The sequence below is a fragment of the Salmo salar genome, chromosome 11 (assembly GCF_965601325.2).
Source record: "Salmo salar chromosome 11, fSalSal1, whole genome shotgun sequence".
In the NCBI taxonomy this organism is placed as follows: domain Eukaryota; kingdom Metazoa; phylum Chordata; class Actinopteri; order Salmoniformes; family Salmonidae; genus Salmo; species Salmo salar.
The window spans coordinates 21,533,632-21,558,606 of NC_138301.1; the positions used below are offsets into that span (position 1 = coordinate 21,533,632).

Below are 24,975 nucleotides of genomic sequence, written 5' to 3' on the forward strand. Positions count from 1 at the left end.
CACTGACCCTCAACCTGGTTGTTCTGTTCTGCATTGTGTACTATTATAATAATTTGAAGTTTGATGGAATAACCATTTTAACTCTACTACATATATATGGTCCTATAGTTGACAGTGCATGTCAGGGCAAAAACCAAGCCATGAGGTCGAAGGAATTATCTGTACAGCTCCGAGACAGGATTTTGTCAAGGCTCAGATCTGGGGAAGGGTACCAAAAGATTTCTGTAGCATTAAAGGTCCCCAAGAACACAGTGTCCTCCATCATTCTTAATTTGAGTAAGTTTGGACGCACCAAGACTCTTCCTAGAGCTGGCCACCCGGCCAAACTGAGCAATCGGGGGAGAAGGGCCTTGGTCAGGGAGGTGACCAAGAACCCGATGGTCACTCTGACAGAGCTCTAGAGTTCCTCTGTGGAGATGGGAGAACCATCCAGAAGGACAGCTATCTCTGCAGGACTCCACCAATCAGGCCTTTATGGTAGAGTGGCCAGACGGAAGCCACTCCTCAGTAAAAGGCACATGACAGCCCGCTTGGAGTTTGCCAAAAGGCACCTAAAGGACTCTCAGACCATGAAAAGACAGATTTTCTGGTCTGATGAAACCAGGATTAAACTCTTTGGCCTGAATACCAAGTGTCACATCTTTAGGAAACCTGGCACCATCCCTACGGTGAAGCACGGTGGTGGCAGCATCATGCTGTTGTAACAGTTTTGCTTCCGTCCCTCTTCTCGCCCCTACCTGGGCTCGAATCAGGGACCCTCTGCACACATCAACAACCTATCGCTCCACATAATCCGCAGCCCCTGCAGAGCAAGGGAAACAACTACTTCAAGGTCTCAGAGCAAGTGATGTCACCAATTGAAACTCTATTAGCGTGCAGCCTGCTAACTAGCTAGCCATTTCACACCGGTTACCCTCACCCCTCTTTTGAACTCCTCCTTTTCTGCAGCAACCAGTGATCTGGGTCATTTCACACCGGTTACACTGTGGGGGTGTTTTTCAGCGGCCGGGACTGGGAGACTAGTCAGGATCAAGGCAAAGATGAACAGAGCAAAGTACAGAGAGATCCTTGATGAAAACCTGCTCCAGAACGCTCAGGACCTCAGACTGGGGTGAACGTTCACCTTCCAACAGGACAACAACCCTAAGCACACAGCCAAGGCAATGCACGAGTGGCTTCAGGGCAAGTCTCTGAATGTCCTTGAGTGGCCCAGCCAGAGCGCAGACTTGAACCCGATCAAACATCTCTGGAGATACCTGAAAATAGCTGTGCAGCAATGCTCCCCATCCAACCTGACAGAGCTTGAGAGGATCTGCAGAGAGAATGGGAGAAACTCACCAAATAAACGTGTGTCAAGCTTGTAGCGTCATACCCAAGAAGACTCAAGGCTGTAATTGCTGCCAAAGGTGCTTCAGCAAAGTACTGAATAAAGGGTCTGAATATTTATGTAAATTTGCAAACATTTCTAAAAAACAGTTTTTGCTTTGTCATTATGGGTTATTGTGTGTAGATTACAGAATAAGTCTGTAACCTAACAAAATGTGGAAAAAGTCAAGGGGTCTGAATACTTTCCGAAGGCACTGTATATACAAAAGTATGTGGACACCCATTCAAATTAGTGGATTTGGCTATTTCAGCCACACTCATTGCTGACAGGTGTACACACAGCCATGCAATCTCCATAGCGAAACATTGGCAGTAGAGTGGCCTTACTGACGAGCTCAGTGACTTTCAACGTGGCACCGTCATAGGATGCCACCTTTCCAACAAGTCAGTTCACCAACTTTCTGCCCTGCTAGTGCTACCGCAGTCAACTGTAAGTGCTGTTATTGTGAAGTGGAAAGTTCTAAAAGCAACAGCGGCTAGGCCGCAAAGTGGTAGGCCACACAAGCTCACAGAACGGGACCGCTGAGTGCTGAAGCATTTAGAGAATAAAAATCATCTTTCCTTGTTTGCCACACTCACTACCGAGATCCGAACTGCCTCTGGAAGCAACGTCAGCACAATAACTGTTAGTTGGGAGCTTCATGAAATGGATTTCCATGGCCGAGCAGCCGCACACAAGCCTAAGATCACCATGTGCAATGCCTAGTGTCGGTTGGACTGGTGTAAAGCTCGCCACCATTGGACTCTGGAGCAGTGGAAACGCGTTCTCTGGAGTGATGAATCAAGCTTATCCATTTGGCAGTCCATCGGACAAATCTGGGTTTGGCGGATACCAGGAGAACGCTACCTGCTCGAATGCATAGTGCCAACTGTAACATTTGGTGGAGGAGGAATAATGGTCTGGGGCTGTTTTTCATGGTTCAGGCTATGTCCCTTAGTTCCATTGAAGGGAAATCTTAACTCTACAGCATGCAATGACATTATAGACGATTCTGTGTTTGCAACTTTGTGGCAACAGTTTGGGGAAGCCCCTTCCTGTTTCAGTATGACAATCAAATCAAATTTATTTATATATATATATATATATATATATATATATATATATATATATATATAGATATATATATATATATTTTTTTTTTTTAATTTTTTTTTTATATAGCCCTTCGTACATCAGCTGATATCTCAAAGTGCTGTACAGAAACCCAGCCTAAAACCCCAAACAGCAAGCAAAGCATGTGAAAGAAGCACGGTGGCTAGGAAAAACTCCCTAGGAAAAACTCCCTAGAAAGGCCAAAAACCTAGGAAGAAACCTAGAGAGGAACCAGGCTATGAGGGGTGGCCAGTCCTCTTCTGGCTGTGCAGGGTGGATATTATAACAGAACATGGTCAAGATGTTAAAATGTTAAAATGTTCATAAATGACCAGCATGGTCAAACAATAATAATCATAGTAGTTGTCGAGGGTGCAACAAGCACGTCCGGTGAACAGGTCAGGGTTCCATAGCCGCAGGCAGAACAGTTGAAACTGGAGCAGCAGCACGGCCAGGTGGACTGGGGACAGCAAGGAGTCATCATACCAGGTAGTCCTGAGGCATGGTCCTAGGGCTCAGGTCCTCCGAGAGAAAGACAGAAAGAGAGAATTAGAGAGAGCATATTTAAATTCACACAGGACACCGGATAAGACAAGAGAAATACTCCAGATGTAACAGACTGACTCTAGCCCCCCGACACATAAACTACTGCAGCATAAGTACTGGAGGCTGAGACAGGAGGGATCAGAAGACACTGTGGCATCATCCGATGATACCCCCGGACAGGGCCAAACAGGCAGGATATAACCCCACCCACTTTGCCAAAGCACAGCCCCCACACCACTAGAGGGATGTCTCCAACCACCAACTTACCGTCCTAAGACAAGGCCGAGTATAGCCCACAACGATCTCCGCCATGGCACAACCCAAGGGGGGGGTGCCAACCCAGACAGGAAGACCACGTCAGTGACTCAACCCACTCAAGTGACGCACCCCTCCCATGGACGGCATGGAAGAACACCAGTAAGCCAGTGACTCAGTCCCTGTAAAAGGGTTAGAGGCAGAGAATCCCAGTGGAAAGAGGGGAACCGGCAAGGCAGAGACAGCAAGGGCGGTTCGTTGCTCCAGCCTTTCCGTTCACCTTCACACTCCTGGGCCAGACTATACTTAATCATAGGACCTACTGAAGAGATAAGTCTTCAGTAAAGACTTAAAGGTTGAGACTGAGTCTGCGTCTCTCACATTGGTAGGCAGACCATTCCATAAAAATGGAGCTCTATAGGAGAAAGCCCTACCTCCAGCCGTTTGCTTAGAAATTCTAGGGACAATTAGGAGGCCTGCGTCTTGTGACCGTAGCGTACGTGTAGGTATGTACGGCAGGACCAAATCGGAAAGATAGGTAGGAGCAAGCCCATGTAATGCTTTGTAGGTTAGCAGTAAAACCTTGAAATCAGCCCTTGCCTTAACAGGAAGCCAGTGTAGGGAGGCTAGCACTGGAGTAATATGATCACATTTTTTGGTTCTAGTCAGGATTCTAGCAGCCGTATTTAGCACTAACTGAAGTTTATTTAGTGCAATGCCCCCATGCATGAAGCGAGGTCCATACAGAAATGGTTTATCAAGATCAGTGAGGAAGAACTTGACTGGCCTGCATAGAGTCCTTACCTCAACCACATCGAACACCTTCGGGATGAATTGGAACGCCGACTGCGAGCCAGGCCGAATAGTCCAACATCAGTGCCCGACCTCACTAATGCTTGTGTGGATGAATGGAAGCAAGTCCTGGAAGCAATGCTCCAACATCTAGTGGAAAGCCTTCCCAGAAGAGTGGAGGCTGTTATAACAGCAAAGGGGGGAGCAACTCCATATTAATGGTCATGTAATGTGCCACGGAAGATCAGAGAAGGATCTTCATAAGACCCTTTTAAAATATAAATGTGTACATTTTTTACTGTAGATAATAATAATAATAACTTGTATCTTTTAGGCATCTTTCTAGACATCCTATGTCACTTTACATTAACATAAATGTTTTCAATTTAAAGCATATGCTTCCAATAATTAATGTAAAAAAAAAGAAGATTTAAAACAAACGTATTGTGACAGAAAGATGTCAAAACAAGGGGAGTGTTTTAAAAGAAAAGCACTACGTTTTTGCCCATGTGGTTATAATAGTGTTATATCAACCTAATAACCCTAAGACTTAAAGGATGATTTATAACTTATAGGCACTGTAGCATGATGTTATTTTAGTATCACGTTTCCCCCCGGAGATAATGTTAAGACCCACTGTTTCTTAGAAAAAACAAAAAGACAAAGATTGTGTTTTAATATATATTTCTCTCCAGACTATAGAATCCATGGACAGTGGGAAGCCTTTCCTGCCCACCCTGTTTGTGGACCTCCAGGGAACCATAAAGACGCTCAGATACTATGCTGGATATGCAGACAAGATCCATGGAACGTCCATTCCAATGGGTAAGTCCATTCCAACTCAGGCTTCCTGACAGTGGGTTATGTAGCAAAAAGCACATTGAATTCTTATTCTCTTCAATTTCAATGAACTAGAACCCAGGCAGAATGTTACAGGTCAGAGGTATGTGGTGGATGCCAGTGCCAGGTGAAGATTACTAGTTAGCTAGCAGCAGATCAGCGGAGCACCGGGCTTCTCTCTGGGGGCCTGCGGGACAGGAGATGAGCTGTGCTGAGGGCACAGAGGTGATGTGAGGGTAAATATGGCTGCTCCCTGGCCAGTTATAAATCTGAGCCTTAATGGTCACCCTCCTGTTGAGACTGCCACCAGTGGAGCCCAGTGACAGGACTAAAGAGCGAGGGCCGCTGGCTGTTCTGGCTAATTTAGCCATTTGAAAGCGCCGCTACGGGGAGTCTATAGGAGTTAGGACAGCCACTCCACAGCTCTGTCATAGAGCAGCCATTAGCTGGGAGAGGGGTTGGGTGGGTTGGGGTGGTGTTGGGGTAGTAGTTGGTTCTCAAGGATCCACCTGAGGACCAGATGGGGTCTGCTCATTGAGGGCCTGGCATTAGGGAGTCTATATAAGTCATCCACACTCTTTTAACAGGCATGTTAAGTTATTGTTAAGTAGCCAAGAAAACAGAGAACCTAAGAAAGCAGTACTAGTACTGACAACCTCCTGAGACTAGCACTGTGGTCTGGTCGCTCTTCAAGCCCCTCCTGTGTTTCTTCACCAAACCCAGCCAGTCCTCAGCTTGTTCAGAGTTTGGCTTTAGCACTATTCCAATGTGCAGCAGTGTTACAGAGCAAACAAACAGAACTGTTTCTGTGGCCTGGATGATGTTGAGATGTTCTTATCTTGGCCACCAGGGAAGATGAAGCACTTGGCCAGTCCACCCTTGGGCCTTAGTTCCAGGTCCAAGCTCCTCCTCCTCCTCCTCTCTGGAGCAATGTTTCATCAGCTGAAGCCTTAGCCATCCCGTTCTCATGAACATCACATAACTCTATTGTAATAAACACTGTTCAGTTTTCTACCACTCAATAGCGATTGTTATTACTACTGTTGTAGGGAACGAATAAACATGGCACACCCTCAACGAGTATCATCCTTTACTCTGGTAATGTAAGAGGAATGAAACTCTCCTTCCAACTTAACACCCACTGCTTTCTCCTGACTTTAAACAGAGTCACACGTATCATTTTGCTCAATGTAGTGTAACAAAAGAATGGTACTGTGTGATGTATTGCCTTTTTAGATCAAGATGAATTGTGTTGGTAAAAAGCACAACAAGGACACCTGGTGTTTTGATGTGTCATCCGGTCACTGCTCTGCTAATGTCTCATACAAGCTCACCTCCCAAACCCAGCTAGAGCAGAGGATACTAACGAGCCTTGTTCTTGTGTGTTCCTCTACAGATGGAGACTATCTTACGTTCACTAGACACGAGCCCATAGGAGTGTGTGGACAGATCATCCCTGTGAGTGTGCCAGTTTGTTTTCTATTCAGATGGCTAGTCTCAGAGGACAAATCTAACAGTCACTCTCCCACATCTGCAAAGCTTCCCACTCAATATGCAGAGAGAGGTGGATAGAAGGAAAGGTGTTGGGATGGTGGTGGTCGTGAGGTCTGGGACAGAGTCAACCCCTTTGTTAAAACATATTGTGCAGGTTCCTGGAAGTCTCTGACGTGCTTATCAGTGAGTGTATATTTGGGTAAATCTGTTGGCAGGCTGAGAAAGAGACTGTGTCATGTCAGTATAAGCTCAGAGAGAGAGAGAGGGGAGGAGGAAGGGGGAGAGAGAGAAAGAGAGAGAGAGGGGAGGAGGAAGGGGGAGAGAGAGAAAGAGAGAGAGAGGGGGGCACTATGAAAGAGACAAGGGACAGGAGGACAGAAGTAAGAACAGAGCATTGATTGTGCAAGAGCTTGAGGAAGCGTGTGTGGGTCTGTGCTGAGGCCTACTGGGGTTCAGTGTAAAGTAGAAATAACACCAGCCTGTGTAGTACCATGACACGCTCTAAGTACTGCACATGTGTTGCAATTTCCTTGTTTTCTCAGTGATGTGGGAAGAGAATAGATAGTGCGAGAGAACATTTCCTGTCATGACTACGTTGGGCAAGTGAAAGTGAGAGTCTATGAGTGAGTAAGCAATGGAATGTGTGGGAGAGCAGGGAGAGCAGTGACGAGTTATTGAGTATGAGGGAGCACCCTTTGTCAAGAGTCTGATGTCCTGTGTGTGTGGGGGTGTTTATGTCTACAGTGGAACTTCCCACTGATGATGACTGCGTGGAAGCTAGGTCCAGCGCTGGCCTGTGGGAACACGGTGGTCCTGAAGCCTGCTCAGCAGACCCCCCTCACCTGCCTGTACATCGGATCTCTGGTCAAAGAGGTACAGTACAGCACAATCACCACAGTAACCCAATCCTTAGAGCCTCTTTATCCACATCCTCCATGTCTTCTCTCTGTGTTCGGCCTCTCCCCTTCTCTGAGACAGTGTGTCTCTCTCGCCTCTTGTCTTTTTGATGTTCTGTCCATTCTCTCTAGTCTGCTGGTAGGGAGGTTGGGTTGGGTCCGGATTCCCCCACACTGCCTGTGGTTTTGCTTGGCTCTCCTGTCCTCTCCTCTAAAGCTTGTTTCCTCTCATATTGTTTTGACAGGCCGGGTTTCCACCGGGAGTCATCAATATTTTGCCAGGATTTGGGCCAACGGCAGGAGCTGCGATCGCTTCACACATGGGCATAGACAAAGTGGCTTTCACAGGATCAACTGAGGTAATTTCCATGAACAAAGCGATTGACGGATAATCCACTGTCCCTATTGCTTTCTTTAGTGACACAGTGACCAACGTGCAGAGCAGCAGAGATGCAGGGCTGTGTAATTAGGGGACATTGGGTTCCTGTATTGAAGTCTAAATGACAAACAAACGGGGGCTTACATAAGCTGCGTGCCCTGTCATTACTTCTCACCACAGGGGGATCAGAGGTGAGCAGTCTGCTGCTGGACTTTAACACACACACACACACACACACACACACACACACACACACACACACACACACACACACACACACACACACACACACACACACACACACACACTAATGTACACATTAACACACACATCTACACTGCACACACACACACACACACACGCACGCACGCACGCACGCACGCGCACACACATACACACACACTAATGTACACATTAACACACACATCTACACTACACACACACACACACACACATACACACACATACATTCACTGACATACATAGACCAGTCACAGACAAACTGGCTCATAAGTGTCCCAGCCAGTGTAATGACAACCTGCTACTGTACCTTACAGATATTGAGTTGTCTATCAGGTCCCTAGGAAAAACAGCTGCCTTCATAGATAGTGGAAAAATGTTGATGGAAAACTAGGAATGATCAAGGCCACACCGTGTTAGGCAGGGAGCATTAGGAGATGCTGTGGTTGGATTGCATTCCTCCGTCTTGTGTGATCAGTCAGAATGACAGCCAATTCCATTCATGTAGATCATTTTATAAACATCTGTTATTGCTAACCACAAATGTACCCCCTCAGGCAGTAAGAGCACGTACAGTAATCTTAACATAATTATGAAGCGCCATAAATCGATGGATTTTATATGTTTTGAAATGACCTGCGTATAGTTCACGTGTATCTGTCGTAAATGAAAAAGGGTTTTGTAGTGTTTAGAGAAGCCCTAGAGTTTATAGTATCTTTGCTTTGACTCTGAGGATCTGTTTGGAAAGAAAAGGAGGAGAGTGACTGTTTGTGTGTGGTATTCAGCACCCACCAACACTGCTACGCATGTGCAGACATAATAGATTGTTCTTGGTGATAAGAGGACAAACAGAAACACTGTAACCAAAGCAAACTCACATACTATGGAGAAAAACATTTATTTAAATTGTCTGGTTGAATCAAATCCAGGCCTTTATTGAGAATATAAGGGATTTGTTTATTTTATTTTTTTTTACCTAAATGTTGCAACATCTCTGTCAAGCCCTGTAAGGATGACAAAGACCCAGATGTCCAAATCATCTGAACTGTTATTAATGGGAACCTGAATGCAGTAATAAAGTTCATGAGAGTGACTAGGGTTTCAACTGATCCTCACAGAGTCCATTCATGCATCCCGAACTTAAGTCATTGAATCATTTGATCAATGCTCCATTACCTAACCAATGAACATCCACAGGGCTTTCTCCACCATCACTTTACATGCTACCAGGCAGCACACACATACGAGCCTTCCTCTTTCTTTTTTACCATCGGCGGTTCCAGAACATTTCCCCAAAAAGTGGCCAGTTGTCTTTAACTGCTTTCTCTGTTGTTGTTTCCTGTGATCTGGAGTCAATTACAGAGTGGATGAAGCGCTGCTGTGAGAGAATGTAGATGCCCAGACTGTGAGTCACCTTGGGTTTCAGTCACACCGGGCGAGAGGGGACAGTGGACACAGCATCCCCTGAGAGGCTGGAGGGGGTAGAGGGGGTGGATGGGTAGAGGCTTGAAGGGGGTGTGTGGTTTCAGGTGGCCATTGCGTCAGCGGTCCCTCATCCTTGTACTCACACACACTCAGGGCTGTGACTCTCCACAGTAGCGGCCCAAGTGGGAGCCAGCCCAGTGTCTCTCCTTTACACTGGAGTGAATGCACGCTAACGTCATGTTAGTCAGCACCCCTTGAGCCCCGCCATCAAAGACAGCGACAGCCAGGACAGCTTTAGAGAGCGTGCTGCCTGCCTGCTGCCTGCCTGCCAGAGGAAGGTTTGTCCTGCTCTCCCTATCACACAGCTGCTCTACCACTCCAACCAGAACACTCAGCAGGCTGCCCTGCTCATTTCCTAACACAGAATAACGCAGTCTGGCAATATTGGGAAAGGGAGACATTCCAGTGTTAAACATTGTTCGTGCAAAGAGATGAGGCATCATTCTTTTCCACTAGGGAGAGTCTCATACATTTTTTTCCTCCTCCCTTGACTCCCTCTGTCTTCTCCCAGCGCTGGTCTTCTCACTATCTCCTGGAAAATAAAATCATGTGTGTCAGTGACTCCTGGGTGGACAGGAAGTGTGCTTGTTGGTTTATGGTTATGAATGCTGCTCGCTCTCTTTCTCAGGCTTGTCTCTATGTAATAAGGGTATATCTCATCTCATGGTGTTGAGAAATAATGTTGGGGTCAATACAATACATCAGTATAATAAGAGCAGCTGGGCAGACTCAAATACTCGCAAGCGATTCATTTTCACTGAGAGCTCACGCTATGCATTACTAGAGAACCACTGTTTTTACACGTCTCCACTGTGTGAGTCTGGAGGGAGACGGGAAAGGGCTGTGGAATTCAGCAGTATTTGGATAATGGTGAGAGCAGCACTTTTGATGAGGGGGAAATTGTGAACAGAGAAGTCGAAAGGAAAGCTCCTGCTGCTGTTTGATAAACACTCCCAACTCCTCAGATCATCCTCAGCATTCAGCGCTGCCAGCCAGGGCAGTGTAGGCTCACGTCGCACCAAACAGGCACCACTTTACAACTTATCACAGTTAGGTATTTCAATGTGCCACAAGCCCAGGCTGCTGCTGCCACCCACACAACCTGTGGTTGCTTCTTCCTGCGCTTGATTTAACAAGAGATGCTGTTCGCTGCTGAAACATCACTTTCTTTTTCTGCTGAAGCCTCCCAGAACCTGTAATAGATATTTTGGCTGTGTGTTTGGCACACTTGTGTTTCTGCGGGCCCAGTAGTGCGTCCCTTGTTTTGGGCCTAACCAACCTGCTAAGCTATTTAATGGCTGCATCCATTTAGTGATCCGGCCACAGGTCTGCTTGTGTCTGCGTGAGTAAACTAAACCCAAGCCCTGTTTCCTCCCCAGGTCGGCAAGCTGATCCAAGAAGCAGCTGGGAAGAGTAATTTGAAGAGAGTAACGCTGGAGCTAGGAGGAAAGAATCCCAACATTATTTTTGCAGACGCTGATTGTAAGTTTGATGACACTGTTTTATTAGTTCCTCCCGTTTCCCCATAGGTGGTCGTCCAGATGGACGCAGGGGTTCCCTATGTGGCGTTGTCTGATTTGAAAATGGAGTCGCGAGAGAAACGCTGAAATTAAATATGCACTAGATTGGGGTTGTAATAAACAGAGTCATTTCTGTTTTTTTTCCTGAAAATTTGGCTCTATCTTTTGAACCTTTTAAGCTTCAAAATATTATGAGCCCATCACTGTTTCCCTCTACAATGCCCACAAGCCGTGCAGGAATCATTAGAACAGAGTGGACAAGACCAGGGAATAAATCAGACTGGGGGAAAATGTTCTTCTCTACACAGAAGATCATACAAAATGAATGTCTGATGATCTTCTGAACTTTTCAATATCTTTCTAATGCATTTCAGTAACTTTAAACCATACTTCCTTCATATTGAAATACTGTCAAAAGCACTGTCAGACTGATTTGTAATAGACTGTCATAGCTCCAATTAAAAAAGGTAACATTGGCCATTGATTACATTACCTTTTTTTTTTTTACATGGTGGGGTCGCGAAAAAGTTTGGGATCCCCTGCCTTAAAGACATTGTCTTGATAGAGGGCCGAGGGGGATTATTTACAATGTTTTGTCCAATAATTTAGTCTGACATGCAAAATGAGACAGCGGATATGTCCACATGGAGTGAGAGCTCTGGCATCTTCAAAAGCTTCCACTGGGCTTCACAGGGCTGTGAAAACCAATGGATGGATGGCTCTCATGTTAGCTCTAAGTGTCTCACAGAACTGGAGGTGCCGGGGCTTTCAAATGCTTTCAGCAGCCACGAGTGGGGCTCCCCAAGGCCCGTAAATCAGGGGAATGGAACCTGCCCCGGCCGCCTGCATCAGCCGAGACCCATAAATCACTGGGCTCCGTTAACCCCTTGCGTGCCATGGCAGAGGCCTGTCTCTCAGGTGTCAGATAGCAAATGCGCAGCACAGAGAATAGCTGGACAGTGGTAGAAAACATTCTGACCATGATTGGAAAATGCATTTTGTGCATGTGTAGTGTATGTGCATTAATGATATTCACTTTTAATTCATGTAATTTATAAGAACCATTTGGAATTTCATCAACATTTTTCAATATGTTATAATATACTACCACATGACGCTAAAATGAACTGTATAATGAGCCCCCCTCTTCCTCTTCTTCCTCTTCCTCAGTGGATCTGGCTGTGGAGCAGGCCCACCAGGGAGTGTTCTTCAATGCAGGCCAGTGCTGCACTGCAGGTTCTCGTATCTTCGTGGAAGAGCCCATCTATGAGGAGTTTGTGCGCAGGAGTGTGGAGAGGGCCAAGAGGAGGACAGTAGGAAGCCCATTCGATCCCACCACGGAGCAGGGTCCACAGGTGAGGATAGAGGGCCATAGACCCTGCAAGGGAGGGAGGAGTCAAACAATATCCTCTATGTCAAAACATGTCAGATATCGACTCAATATGTGCATGACTAAATATAATGTATTTTATTTACTGTATGTTAAATATGCTCTTTTGACTTTCCTTCTTGTTTCCTCCTTTCTCTCCTCTCCTCTCCTCTCCTCTCCTCTCCTCTCCTCTCCTCTCCTCTCCTCTCCTCTCCTCTCCTCTCCTCTCCTCTCCTCTCCTCTCCTCTCCTCTCCTCTCCCTTAATCCAGATCAGCCAGGAGCAGCAGAGCCGTGTGCTGGAGTTTATTCGAAGTGGCATCAGTGAGGGAGCCAGGCTGGAGTGTGGAGGCAAAGCCCTGGGCCTGAAAGGATTCTTCATCGAGCCCACTGTCTTCTCCAACGTCAAGGATGACATGCGCATCGCAAAAGAGGAGGTACCGTGATACACTGACTGACTGGTACACTGAATGACTGATACAAAGTATGACTAAAACTCACAGTACGACTGAAACACAGTATGACTTTCCATGCCCTATGATTTTACGGAAGGTGGTTTCCAAATAAGTTAAAATGTCTATTAAAGGCCTCGCCCCCCACATATTTAATGGTGTGACTAAGCAAGGATGTCATCATGGAATGTTTCAACATGTCATCTTACACATACTACTGACTGTCCACTCCAGATCTTTGGACCAGTTCAGCAGATCATGAAGTTCAAGACTATTGATGAGGTGATTGAAAGGGCCAACAACACAGAGTACGGCCTGGTGGCAGCTGTGTTCACCAGCGATATCACCAAAGCCATGACCATCTCCACAGCCATGCAGGCTGGCACCGTCTGGTAAGACCCTCTCATCATCATAGCGATCTATGTGTCCCTGGTTAACCCCATAGATCGTATAAAAGGTTGACTCATATTACTGTAGCTTTTTAAACGATAGCTCATACAGTATTCAACTCCACTCCACTCAGCATGCTCTTCATTTAACCAGTCTTGACAGCATTACCATTCAACATGATACAACTATTAAACAAAGCAGAAGACTCAAAAGCCGATGTTTGATGTATGTTTTGTGTATTTCTTAGGATAAACTGTTTCAATGCCCTGAGCACGCAGTGTCCATTTGGAGGATATAAAATGTCTGGCAACGGGCGTGAATTGTAAGTATTCTTTTCTGTTTCCTAGCCCACTGTCTGAAAGTGCGTGACTAAAGCCAAGCAAGTATTCCTGTAAACTGTGTGCTTACAATAGAGAAAGGTTTGGTTGCAAAATATTCCCAAATGAAGCTTTGTACAATAAGCTTGCTACACTTCATTAGAAATCTGTTTTAACTGCCATTGTGTGTGTTTGTTTGCAGGGGTGATTGTGGCCTGAAGGAATACTCAGAGGTGAAGACCATCACCATAAAGATCTCAGCCAAGAACTCCTAAGGCGGCCGGCCACACCACACGTAGTGGAGGAGGACTTCCTCTGAGGCGCACCACTGACCCTCTGGCTGTCTGTCTGTGGTGGTAAAACACACTGATCATGCCAACTAGCCATGACCATGGGCAACTAACTCTATTGGCTGTGAAAACTCCCTGCCCCCCCCTCTCCCTCACCTCCCATGGGCATTCTTCACATCAACATCAGCTGTCTCCATCAGCCCGGTGTCCACTGGCAGTCTCAAGTTCACACCAAACCTCTCCTCCACCTACTGCCATCACCCACCTCCTCCACTAACCACACTAAAGCACTCGGAGAGACGATGGGAGAGGCTACTCTGTTCACGTCCCCCCAAAACCCCCCTAACCCCCAGGAGTTGGACACTCACAGACTTAAGCACCGCACCTCCATCCCTGCTTTGCCCCATGTCAGCTAATCATTGTAGCATGTTGGGAGGCAGTGTGGTCGTGTTGTATCATTGTCAAACCTCCTACTGTATGTTATTATGTATCATTGCTTTGATTTGCCAGGTAACATTCATGGAAGCATATCAGCTCATTCTAAGACCACTGAAGCTCTCAACCTCAGAAATGAATGGATGAGTCCATTGAAACTGTTAATTAGAATTTGTAATTGTTGATATCTAATTGTTCATGTTTTTATTTGAACTTTTACCACTTAACACTGTATGTCAATGTATGACCAATGTAAACGTGAAAACAAAAATGGTTAACCTCTTAAAAGCATTTTAGTCATACCTGCTAAGAAGAGGAGTAATGTATTTTAATCATAATGTAAGTTTCTTATCGATGTCCATTTATGTTCATGTTTATACAATTATTTACTTTGAAATTATAAGATATAAAAAATGGACCATAGATTTTTTTAGTAAAAAACGTTTTTTTTCTCTCAAAAACCTGGCTTGGCTGTGTTTGTTTCAATGCCATGGGAAGTAATATGTTGTGATATAGTGCAGTCACTTGCATCAAAGCTCAGTTTCCACATTCATGCTCCAGCTATCTCAGCTCTGACATATTGCTCGGAGATTTCATGAGGTCGCACAATTTACAGTTCCGTTCTGGCCAGAGCTCTGAAGAGGGCAGACAGGGAGGGCCCCAAGTCTCGTTTTAATATTTAACTATCAGCAAGACAAAGCTGCTGTTGTAACTCATGGTGAAAAAGAAGAGGAGTTTACTCTCTTAACGAGGCATCTGGTGCAAGCATTATGTTATGTCTGAGGAGGAAGACACTAAGCTGCAACTGCAGTAACAGAGTTAACAGAGATGCTCTTCTGGTGATTATTACAATGTCTTGAAAATTAGTGTTAATCTTAACATTCATACCATGAAAGACAATTGTATATTTCTACAGTACGTAGGCCTGAGGATAAAACACAAACAATAACAGGCCAATACATCTGGTAGGTCCCTCCATGCAGCTCCTGCACAATAGCATTATAAACACTATGCTCTCTGGACACATATACATTTGCAAACAGATTTACTATTTGATATGCCAAAGACCCAATGAAGATAAGAGATCTAGGGCCAAGGGACCAATGAAAGGGATTAAGAATAAGAGAGTGTGCAAGAGGCCGCCTTGGAGGTGAGGAGTTGTGCAGATGTGAGCACCCTTCGCTGAAGCCTTCCCTTGGCAATTGTCTTTTGAAATGTCAGGGTGGATTTTCCCACAATCCCCCTGCCTGTCGGTATCTGTAGTCATTCCAAAGGGTATGATGAAAAAGTGATCGTCTTATTACGGCACTCTGTTAGCTCAACAGGGAACGTCAGAGCAGGCCAGGGACACACAGACATAACCTCAAGTTAAGGACATCAGCTTGGAAACAAACCACACTCACAGGGACGTTCAACCTGCTGTTCAGACAGCTCCTTATCTCTCAAGCACCACGTTTTGGACTTCTGTCATCCCTCACATAGTGGAGAAGCTATTCTTTTTATCAACTTCAACAAAATGCTCACATACCTAATCAATCCATTTCTGTCTCAGTGTTTGTCTCAGATTCTGCTTCAGGATGGTACACTTCTATTTCTTTCCTCCTGAAAGGTTGTTTTTTGTTTTCAGCCCAGACCACTACTGTGCCATGGTATGCTTTAGCTTTAGTGAGATGGATTGCGGCACTGTGTGTGTAATGAACACTCACGAAGGAGGAGGGAGGACTGTATGCGTAGAGCTAAGAGATTGCAGGAAAGGTCTGATCCTTCTCACTAGAATGTTGTGCAACAGTTTCTATACAAGCGTTTCACTCCAGCAGAGTATGAGTCAAAGCTCAGTGAACAATCACTTCTCCAAAGCCTCATCATGTTTCCCTCTCCAAATGACATTGGTACAAGTTCAAGTGAACACACCGAATTTAATTGATATGAATGGGAAAGTTGGTTGGTACATGTAGAGCTAATTACATAAAACCTCTGCAGTAGGGCGACATCTTTTCCACGGGCATATTGAAGATAGACATATTCCATGTGGACATTTTTTGGTGTGCACAGTAAAAACATACCAAAACATCAAATAGAAACCACAAACCTACAATAGAAAGCATATACGTATTTAGAACAATAATTTTTTTTACAAATTTGTAAAAGTAAGTAACAAAAAAAAAACATGTAATAAAAGCTTTCTTAAAAATGAGACGGCACTGTGATACCTTGTCAGGAATAGATCTTGATGAATGAATCAGTGACACCAGAAGTCTAATATGTAACATAAAATACATTTTCTATTAAGAAGTGTTATCCTGAAAGATTGGTCAAGCCTTTATGGGACAGACGATGTACAGGTTGATTTAAGCGCTGTCTTGGAATCACTCCAAGGTGATGATCCTATATCCATCAGGACCTGAATCCCCATATGAATGAACCGCTCTGTGTATTTATTGGAAATAGCACTTATGGTGACTGATAAGTATCATTCACTAACCATTACCCTTTGCTCCTTAAACTGATTTATGAAAACCATTTGTATATAACCTTAACATCTATTGAATAGGGTGAAGGATTCAATATTGCTGTGAAAACTCTTAAATTCAACCAATGAGACATACTTTCCAAAGAATGAAATTACATAAATGATCTATGGATCATTTGTGTGGTTTGCCAAATAGATTCAGAGACGAATGCAATGTGTCATTTAAGCCGTAAGAACCTAAATGAGAATGTGACATTGCAGTCTTAAATGTTGTCATTTATCTTCATTAAGCTTAGAGGAGACCTTACCCATGCTTGAGCACTTTCTTGTCCATAGTGATGGGACAGAGAAGTTGACACCTAATGGACAGAGATCAGAAGAAGCTTTACCACTTTGTCCCTCTAGGGGGAGACACCATTTCCATACCACTGCCTTCCTAGGGTGTCAATACAGATCAGGTTTGGCCTAATACCGTAGTAATTAAATGTAACATCAGCCCCATGACAAAGGGAAAATTAAACATATCTATCTCTACTAACAGTTTACATTTTCTTTATGCGTTTGGTAATTTGACCAGTAATTCGTCATTGGCCATTATGCTTATTAAAGGATCAATGCAGCCATTTTTACATCAATATCAAATCATTTCTGGGTAACAATTACTTACCGTAATAGATTTCCATAAAAATTGTCAAAAATTGCTTTTTAACAAAAACCTATCTTTCAGGCAAGAATTTTGCTAAGACTGTCTGAGGGTAGTTTGAGTGGGGAGGGGGAAAATAAAAAATAGCTGTTATTGACAGAAAGGTTTAGAACTCTATTTGTTATTTGTCTATAAACCGATGTCACCATGGAAAGCCGAAACTCCCGCCCATGCAAACTTGCTGATTAGAAGGTCCTGTGTAGATTGTATTTTCAATAAAACATTTTCACACATTTACAGTGTTAGTTTCCTCAGCTGTTGTGCAATATGTTATAAAACACAGGAAAACTGCATTTTTATTGCACTGGGCCTTTAAATAATTGCAATAAAGTGATTTTTTTATTTGGCATAAGAAACTGTATTACTTTGTGCCAATGATATGCTAGATTATATGTAATTACATAATTAGGCACATGATAACTAATTTCAATTGTTGAAAAGGTTTCCATAATCCTATAAGGCCATTGATGACTCCAGAACAAACTGATGAAAGGTTTCATCATTTCATGATGCTCTAATAGTTACAGGGTTTCCCAAACTCAGGTCGGTCCTGTCCTGTACTCCCCCCCCCCCCCGTTTTGGTTTGTAGGGATGTAGACTAATCATCTAGCTGGTTATTCGTGAGGGTCTGACCCTGGTTCATCACACAGGTGGGCCAATTCTGGTTTCATCACTCAAATAAATAGGGCAGGGCAATCCAATTTCAGTCCTGGAGGTCCGAAACACTAATTCTGTTTCTACCTGGCAGGTACTCACCTGGTGTCCTAGATCAAATTCGTTCCTGAGTAGAGAGGAAGAATGATGAGAGATGTGTAAACTAGGTCTACATACACTTTGTTAATATCAAGTCTCCCTCTTGGCTAAACGCTCACAGGGTAGCCTAGTTAATCCAAAGATAATAGATGGAACTTGTGCTGGCAGAAACCACAAGACCCGTCTGTGTTTTCCAACTCCCTCCAACATAAACGGTTTGCCTAATACCACCACTGGTAAGCTGCTTCCCTACCGCAGCTGCTCTTCTAATCTAAGCGACCACGACAGGTAGCAAAGCAACCGTAAATCATGGCAGCATTGAGCACCTGGAACGGAGGTTTTGATTCCTCATCTGTGGATTCTATTTACATGCCACTGGACAGCAGTGGAGATAGAGTTTGGTAAGATTGAAATGTGACCACATTCTGTCCTATTCCATGGATCATGTTTCTGCTGTAGTGTTTTGTACAGTGTAAGATCAAAGTGTTCTCATACAGTAGGCTTAAATCACTGCTCCTACAAGTACAAGGAAACGTGCACTGTAGACAATGAGGATATAGGCAAATGTACTATCTCAGCTTTGGTTTTTCAGGACATCATATTGGAATATATCTAGAACAATGAAAGGATCTTCACTTTGATAGACTAGAAAAGTGTTGATTTTTCATTGGAGATGATGAAAGGCCAACGTTCATGTATAAATTAAATTAATTTAATCCATTCAGTCATTTGTCTCCATTTCATCCCTCTACAATGTTCTAGGTATGTTGGACATTTTCACAGGATGTTCCTTTTTGAAAAGCTGTTATCTCAAACCCCCTTGTGACGACAATTACTCAATGATAATAAATCACAGCTCATAATCAGATATGCCAAAGGAAGCAAACCGGGACATCTGACTTTTTTAAGGAAAGAAAGGGGGAAGAGAGAAAGGAAAGTATTTAAGTCAATCTGGGTCTCTGCCAGTTCGACTGTAACCTTTGCTCTCTTGGTTTGGGAGTTAGCTAGTTTCCTCTGACATCACTCTCCGGGATCCACACAATAATAATATGACCCCAATTGCATGACATTACTGCTTCCTTAAATGCACATGGGAGAATTGTGTTAAAAATCCTTCACAACTGCAGGCTGACTGCAGTTCCCAGCAAGCACCAGCTGCACAGCTGGTGTCCATGGGAGAGGCAGAGTGGATACACAGATTCCAGTCTGTTTTGGACGAGGGAAAAATATTTCATTGGGCAGGAGTACTGTACATTGGCAGACTACATATATAGGCTACATCCCTGCTATTATTATGACAGAGGCAGATCCAATATCTCTTTCACATACTCACATGACACTTACATATTTACATCATATTTACACAACATGTACTGTACCTATGATAAAGTGCAGGTAGTTCCTAATGTACTCATGGGGAAGTGTTTAGGGCTGGACATCTAGTGATACATTGCAACCTTTCAATTTGACCTGGGGAAGAGTAAAAAGTGATATACAATTCATTTTAAGCACTGTAGTAGTAGTGGCAGTCTACCTACTGTGATGTGGACCCTGTATTGGTATTAATTACTATATTACCATCATTTATGAGGAAGCACTACCTTCAAATTATTCAAACATAAGAGGGAATTCTGGTTAATTTACAAGCCAAATGGATTTAACTATGACAAAATTCTACCCGTTCTGTGCCAGCTTGATAAATTAAAAACCCCATTATCTTAGCATCCAGGCTCCAGTCCACACAGCAATAAACCTTAGTGAGCTCTTAAACTCCTGTGTCTAGTATATCGAACCCCCTGGAGAGTCTGGTTCTGAAATTTAAAGCAAATTGCTGTTTGAAATCAGTGCTTTTTTCTCCAAGCCTCAGATCTTAATTTGTTGTTGTATCCTATTTTAGAAATATGAGCCAACTGCTAAAGCGCACACAAAAAGGGGCAGAAAAAAATGCACCTTGTGTGATTTTTTTTAATGCAAGCCAGATGTGAGCAAGAAGCATGGAAACAGGTGATGATAGCATTACGCTAGGATTGCACACAGATGGAAAAAGGCTTAAACTTATTCCTGTCTCGCTGTTGGGGTCATAAATAAATATTATTTTGTCTCTTTCTGATGAAATGACTTCTATATGAATTGGGCCAGACCAACTCCTGGTCTTGTGTAAATGTGGAGGGCCAAAGGGCTGCTCTCAGGGCTAAAGTCTTCTCTCAGGCAAGACAAATAATTCATTTTGAGTTTTTTTGAGAATGCGATTTAGTATTACCTAGAAAATCAGCACGTCCATGTGAAGCGATACCTCGCAGGTTGGGAGATCCACATCGCTTCAGAATGAAGGAGCTGAAGTTTAGCTCATCGAGCCAAGGCCTAACAGATACGGTATGGCATCATGGCTGGCGCTATTGCCTCAGTGTGTATATTTTGCCATATTTGTGTGTGTGTTTGTGTGTGTGTGTGTGCGTAAGTGCATGCGTGTGTTGGTGTGTATGTGCACGCTCCTTTATATACATATAGGCCTATGGTTTCAAGCTTTGGTTGATTTCAAATGAAATCCTCAAGCTTATCATTCATATGTTAGAGTCATGTCTCCATCTCAACCAGAAATACATCAAAATTAAAGAATATGACAAAATCTAATCAAACTTTTTAAAGTGCATTTAAAGTTTGATTAGATTACATTTGAAGGAGATGTATTTTCTACTTGGATAGTTCCATCAGTGCCACTGACTTAGTCTGGCTTTAATTCCAGTTTGACGACAAATGTATAAACGATATGTTGGATTCACATCTTCATCTTAAAAGTTAAAGAATAGGAAACTTGAAATGCAGTTTAAATAAAGTTGAATTTGAGTCCTATTCTTTACCTTTGATTATTGGTTGAGATGGAGACGTGAATCCAACATATACATTATTAATTTGTACACAAACATGAATTTGCAGACAACCAAACACAATTCAATATCGCTGGCCACATTTTCAGGTTAGCCTACTGTAACTATAAATGTCTTCTTATGTCATCATAGAAAGTGTGCATGTTCAAGATAGCATGCAAAGGTCGCAGGTCTGTTGAGATCTTCACAATGTCTATGATAATCTGCGCAGATAATCTGAACAGCATTGATCACTTGCGCTAGGCCTATGTACTTTTAATGTAATCTCAACTACAATCCAGGGCATTTGGTTGTGCTGTTAGATGAAGCACAGTGATAACACATTAAGTTGTTGTATAAATACAAAATATCTGCCAGTTGTATTCCCATTTGAACTTTATTGTGCTTAAAAATGGTTGAAAGCGCAGTGACTCTTTTCTCTGTATACATCAATGATGTCGCTCTTGCTGCTGGTGATTCTCTGAAACACCTCTACGCAGACGACACCATTCTGTATACTTCTGGCCCACTTTGGACACTAACAAACCTCCAGACGAGCTTCAATGCCATACAACTCTCCTTCTGTGGCCTCCAACTGCTCTTAAATGCAAGTAAAACTAAATGCATGCTCTTCAACTGATCACTGCCCGCACCTGCCCGCCCGCCCAGCATCACCACTCTGGACGGTTCTGACTTAGAATATGTGGACAACTACAAATACCTAGGTGTCTGGTTAGACGTAAAGTCTCCTTCCAGACTCACATCAAGCATCTCCAATCCAAATTTAAATCTAGAATCGGCTTCCTATTTCGCAACAAAGCATCCTTCACTCATGCTGCCAAACATAGCCTCGTAAAACTGACTATCCTACCGATCCTCGACTTCGGCGATGTCATTTACAAAATAGCCTCCACCACTCTACTCAACAAATTGGATGCAGTCAATCACAGTGCCATCCATTTTGTCACCAAAGCCCCATATACTACCCACCACTGCGACCTGTATGCTCTCGTTGGCTGGCCCTCGCCTCATATTCGTCGCCAAACCCACTGGCTCCAGGTCATCTATAAGTCTCTGCTAGGTAAAGCCCCGCCTTATCTCAGCTCACTGGTCAACATAGCAGCACCCACCCGTAGCATGTGCTCCAGCAGGTATATCTCACTGGTCACCCCCAAAGCCAACTCCTCCTTTGGCCACCTTTCCTTCCAGTTCTCTGATGCCAATGACTGGAACGAATTGCAAAAATCACTGAAGCTGGAGACTCATATCTCCCTCACTAACTTTAAGCATCAGCTGTCAGAGCAGCTTACAGATCATTGCACCTGTACATAGCCCATCTGTAAATAGCCCATCCAACTACCTCATTCCCATATTGTTATTTATTGTTTTATTATATTTAAAAATATATGTTTTGCTCCTTTGCACCCCAGTATCTCTACTTGCACATTCATCTTCTGCACATCTATCACTCCAGTGTTTATTGCTAAAATGTAATTATTTCGCCACTATGGCCTATTTATTGCCTTACCTCCCTAATCTTACTTCATTTGCACACACTGTATATAGATATTTTCTATTGTGTTATTGACTGTACGTTTGTTTATTCCATGTGTAACTCTGTGTTGTTGTTTGTGTCGCACTGCTTTGCTTTATCTTGGCCAGGTCGCAGTTGTAAATGAAAACTTGTTCTCAACTGGCCTACCTGGTTAAATAAAGGTGAAATAAAATAAATTAATAAAAATAAGACATTTAGATGACAACTAAACCAGGAATATGACATTCTTTTTACATTGGAATTTGGTTGAGCCTTTAGATGGTTGAAAGCATAGTAATATAACACATGGAATTCAACAAACTTCAGCCTGTCTTTTTGAGTGGGTAGATAAGGTTGAAATCTCATTGATCAACGTCTCAACCAAATGTTACCATCATTTCCACGTTGAAATGACTTGGTGTGCCCAGTGGGATGGTAGTTTTATTTTGACTCCTGGGTATATCCACTCTCCACAGAGATGTTCTCTCCTTCCTCAGTCATGTGGTTCCAGCTTCACCAGGGGAGAGGAGTTCAGCCAGTCAGTCTTCCTGTTTCATAGTCTTTTATTTATTGTATTTATCCTTTATTTAACTAGGCAAGTCAGTTAAGAACAAATTCGTATTTACAATGACGGCCTACTGGGGAACAGTGGGTTAACTGCCTTGTTCAGGGGCAGAACGACCGATTTTTACCTTGTCAGCTCAGGGAACGCTCTAACCACTAGGTTACCTGCCGGGTCTACAGGAGACAGGTCTGCTTCACGTCAGGTGAAATGACTGCTGGGAAGGGAGTGTCTCCAGCAATCAGCCTTGATGAGGCAGCCAGTGGAGCTGTCCTGTGAGACAGAGGAAAGCCACTGAACGTGTCAGACTGGCTGCAAAGGCGATGGACATAGAGCAGACCTCTGCATTAAGGCAGGCTGGCCACCCCTGAGAGATGGGTATTTAGCCAGCAATTATGCATCTCACAGGACTGGGGGAGTCAACGAAAATGTCTCCCTCAACCTCAAAACTTGTGGAATGTTAATCTCGTGACCTCATCTCATGAGTTAAACGTTTGCATGCACAGCCTCTGAGAAACATGAACAGAACATAAGCAGGGAAATAAAGAAAACGGCTCAATGTAACATTGTCATTTCCTTAAACAGGGTGTTCACTTTGAGTCATAAGAACGTATGGTTTCAGAAGTCGTAAAAAACATTGTTCACTGTTTTAAAAAGACCTAGGTGACTTACAGCAAAGGGATTTACAGTGAAGTGACACCTCCCAGACAGGGAAGGCTATCCCTGGAGCTACCACAAGAGAGCATAGCTGGCCGGCCGCCTGGCCCCACGCATCCATCCCCTCTCACAGCATAGCACCACCTTCCTGCTGTCACAGTCACACACAGGTTTAAAAGCCCTGGCTTTGAACAGAGCCAGGCACAGGGAAAGTGACAAGCAGAAACCCCCCAAAGACAGACAGCCGTCCAAATGGGGCCACCCTGTCCACATTCATTGGCAAATTGCTGGCCAGCTAGCCATTTGGGAGAGTGGTCGTTCACGTCGATAGACTCATAAGAAAGCAAATAGGGAGATCCTAAATCATTACATTACAGTGTGAAATTATTGATTGGCACAGCAGACGGCCTGATCCAGGGAGAGTTAAAGATGCTCTCTGTTTTAGATCTCACCCGTTCTGTAACATGTTTATGCAGCTGGATAGTTTTATTGGACGAATTTAATTAAGTTGTGATAATTGAGCTTAAGTACCATGCTCAAGGGTGCACTAGCAGTACCGCACCTGTCAGGGTGTTGGGCTCTATTGGGTGTTGCGTCACATTCTTATTCAGTCTATATTAAACTGTATCAGTGTCATTAAACTTACAATTAAAATGACTATAGACATTTATAGAGGCTGTATTAAAAGCTGAGCATTCTACATAGTGGTTCAATTGGGCCGGAGCCAACCCACTGGACAAAAACTGGCTGAATCAACGTTGTTTCCACATCATAAAAAAAAATAAAAAAATAAATGTGATGACATTGAATCAACTTGGAAGACGGATTGGATTTGCAAAAAGTCCTCAACGTTAAGGAATATATTTTTTTTTACCTAAATCCAATGACATGGTGACATTTATTTTTTCTTTCACGTTGAATTCATGTTAGATGACAAATGTAAATCAAAACTAGACGTTAAAATGAAGTCTCTGCCCTGTGGGAATCTTACTGTTAACTTACAGTAACCCTAAACCTAGCTTCATGTCTAAACCCCTGCTCAACCCTAACCCTAACTTCATGTCTAAACCCTGGCTCAACTCCAACCCTAACCCTAGCTTCATGTCCAAACCCCGGCTCAACCCTAACCCTAACCCTAGCTTCATGTCCAAACCCCGGCTCAACCCCAACCCTAACCCTAGCTTCATGTCCAAACCCCGGCTCAACCCCAACCCTAACCCTAGCTTCATGTCCAAACCCCGGCTCAACCCCAACC

General features: G+C 43.8%; 1 protein-coding gene across 1 annotated transcript in view; it reads left to right on the forward strand.

The window, feature by feature from the left end:
* aldh1a2 (aldehyde dehydrogenase 1 family, member A2) overlaps positions 1 to 14,638 on the forward strand; it is a 28,221-nt gene extending 13,583 nt beyond the window's left edge. Inside the window, exons 4-13 of the mRNA NM_001141786.1 lie at positions 4,768 to 4,897; positions 6,309 to 6,370; positions 7,151 to 7,279; positions 7,548 to 7,661; positions 10,786 to 10,888; positions 12,097 to 12,281; positions 12,566 to 12,730; positions 12,980 to 13,137; positions 13,383 to 13,457; positions 13,655 to 14,638. Coding sequence (NP_001135258.1) covers positions 4,768 to 4,897; positions 6,309 to 6,370; positions 7,151 to 7,279; positions 7,548 to 7,661; positions 10,786 to 10,888; positions 12,097 to 12,281; positions 12,566 to 12,730; positions 12,980 to 13,137; positions 13,383 to 13,457; positions 13,655 to 13,727 — 1,194 coding nt within the window. The 3' untranslated portion in view covers positions 13,728 to 14,638. The remainder of the gene's footprint in view (positions 1 to 4,767; positions 4,898 to 6,308; positions 6,371 to 7,150; positions 7,280 to 7,547; positions 7,662 to 10,785; positions 10,889 to 12,096; positions 12,282 to 12,565; positions 12,731 to 12,979; positions 13,138 to 13,382; positions 13,458 to 13,654) is intronic.
* The last annotated feature ends 10,337 nt before the right edge of the window (positions 14,639 to 24,975 follow it).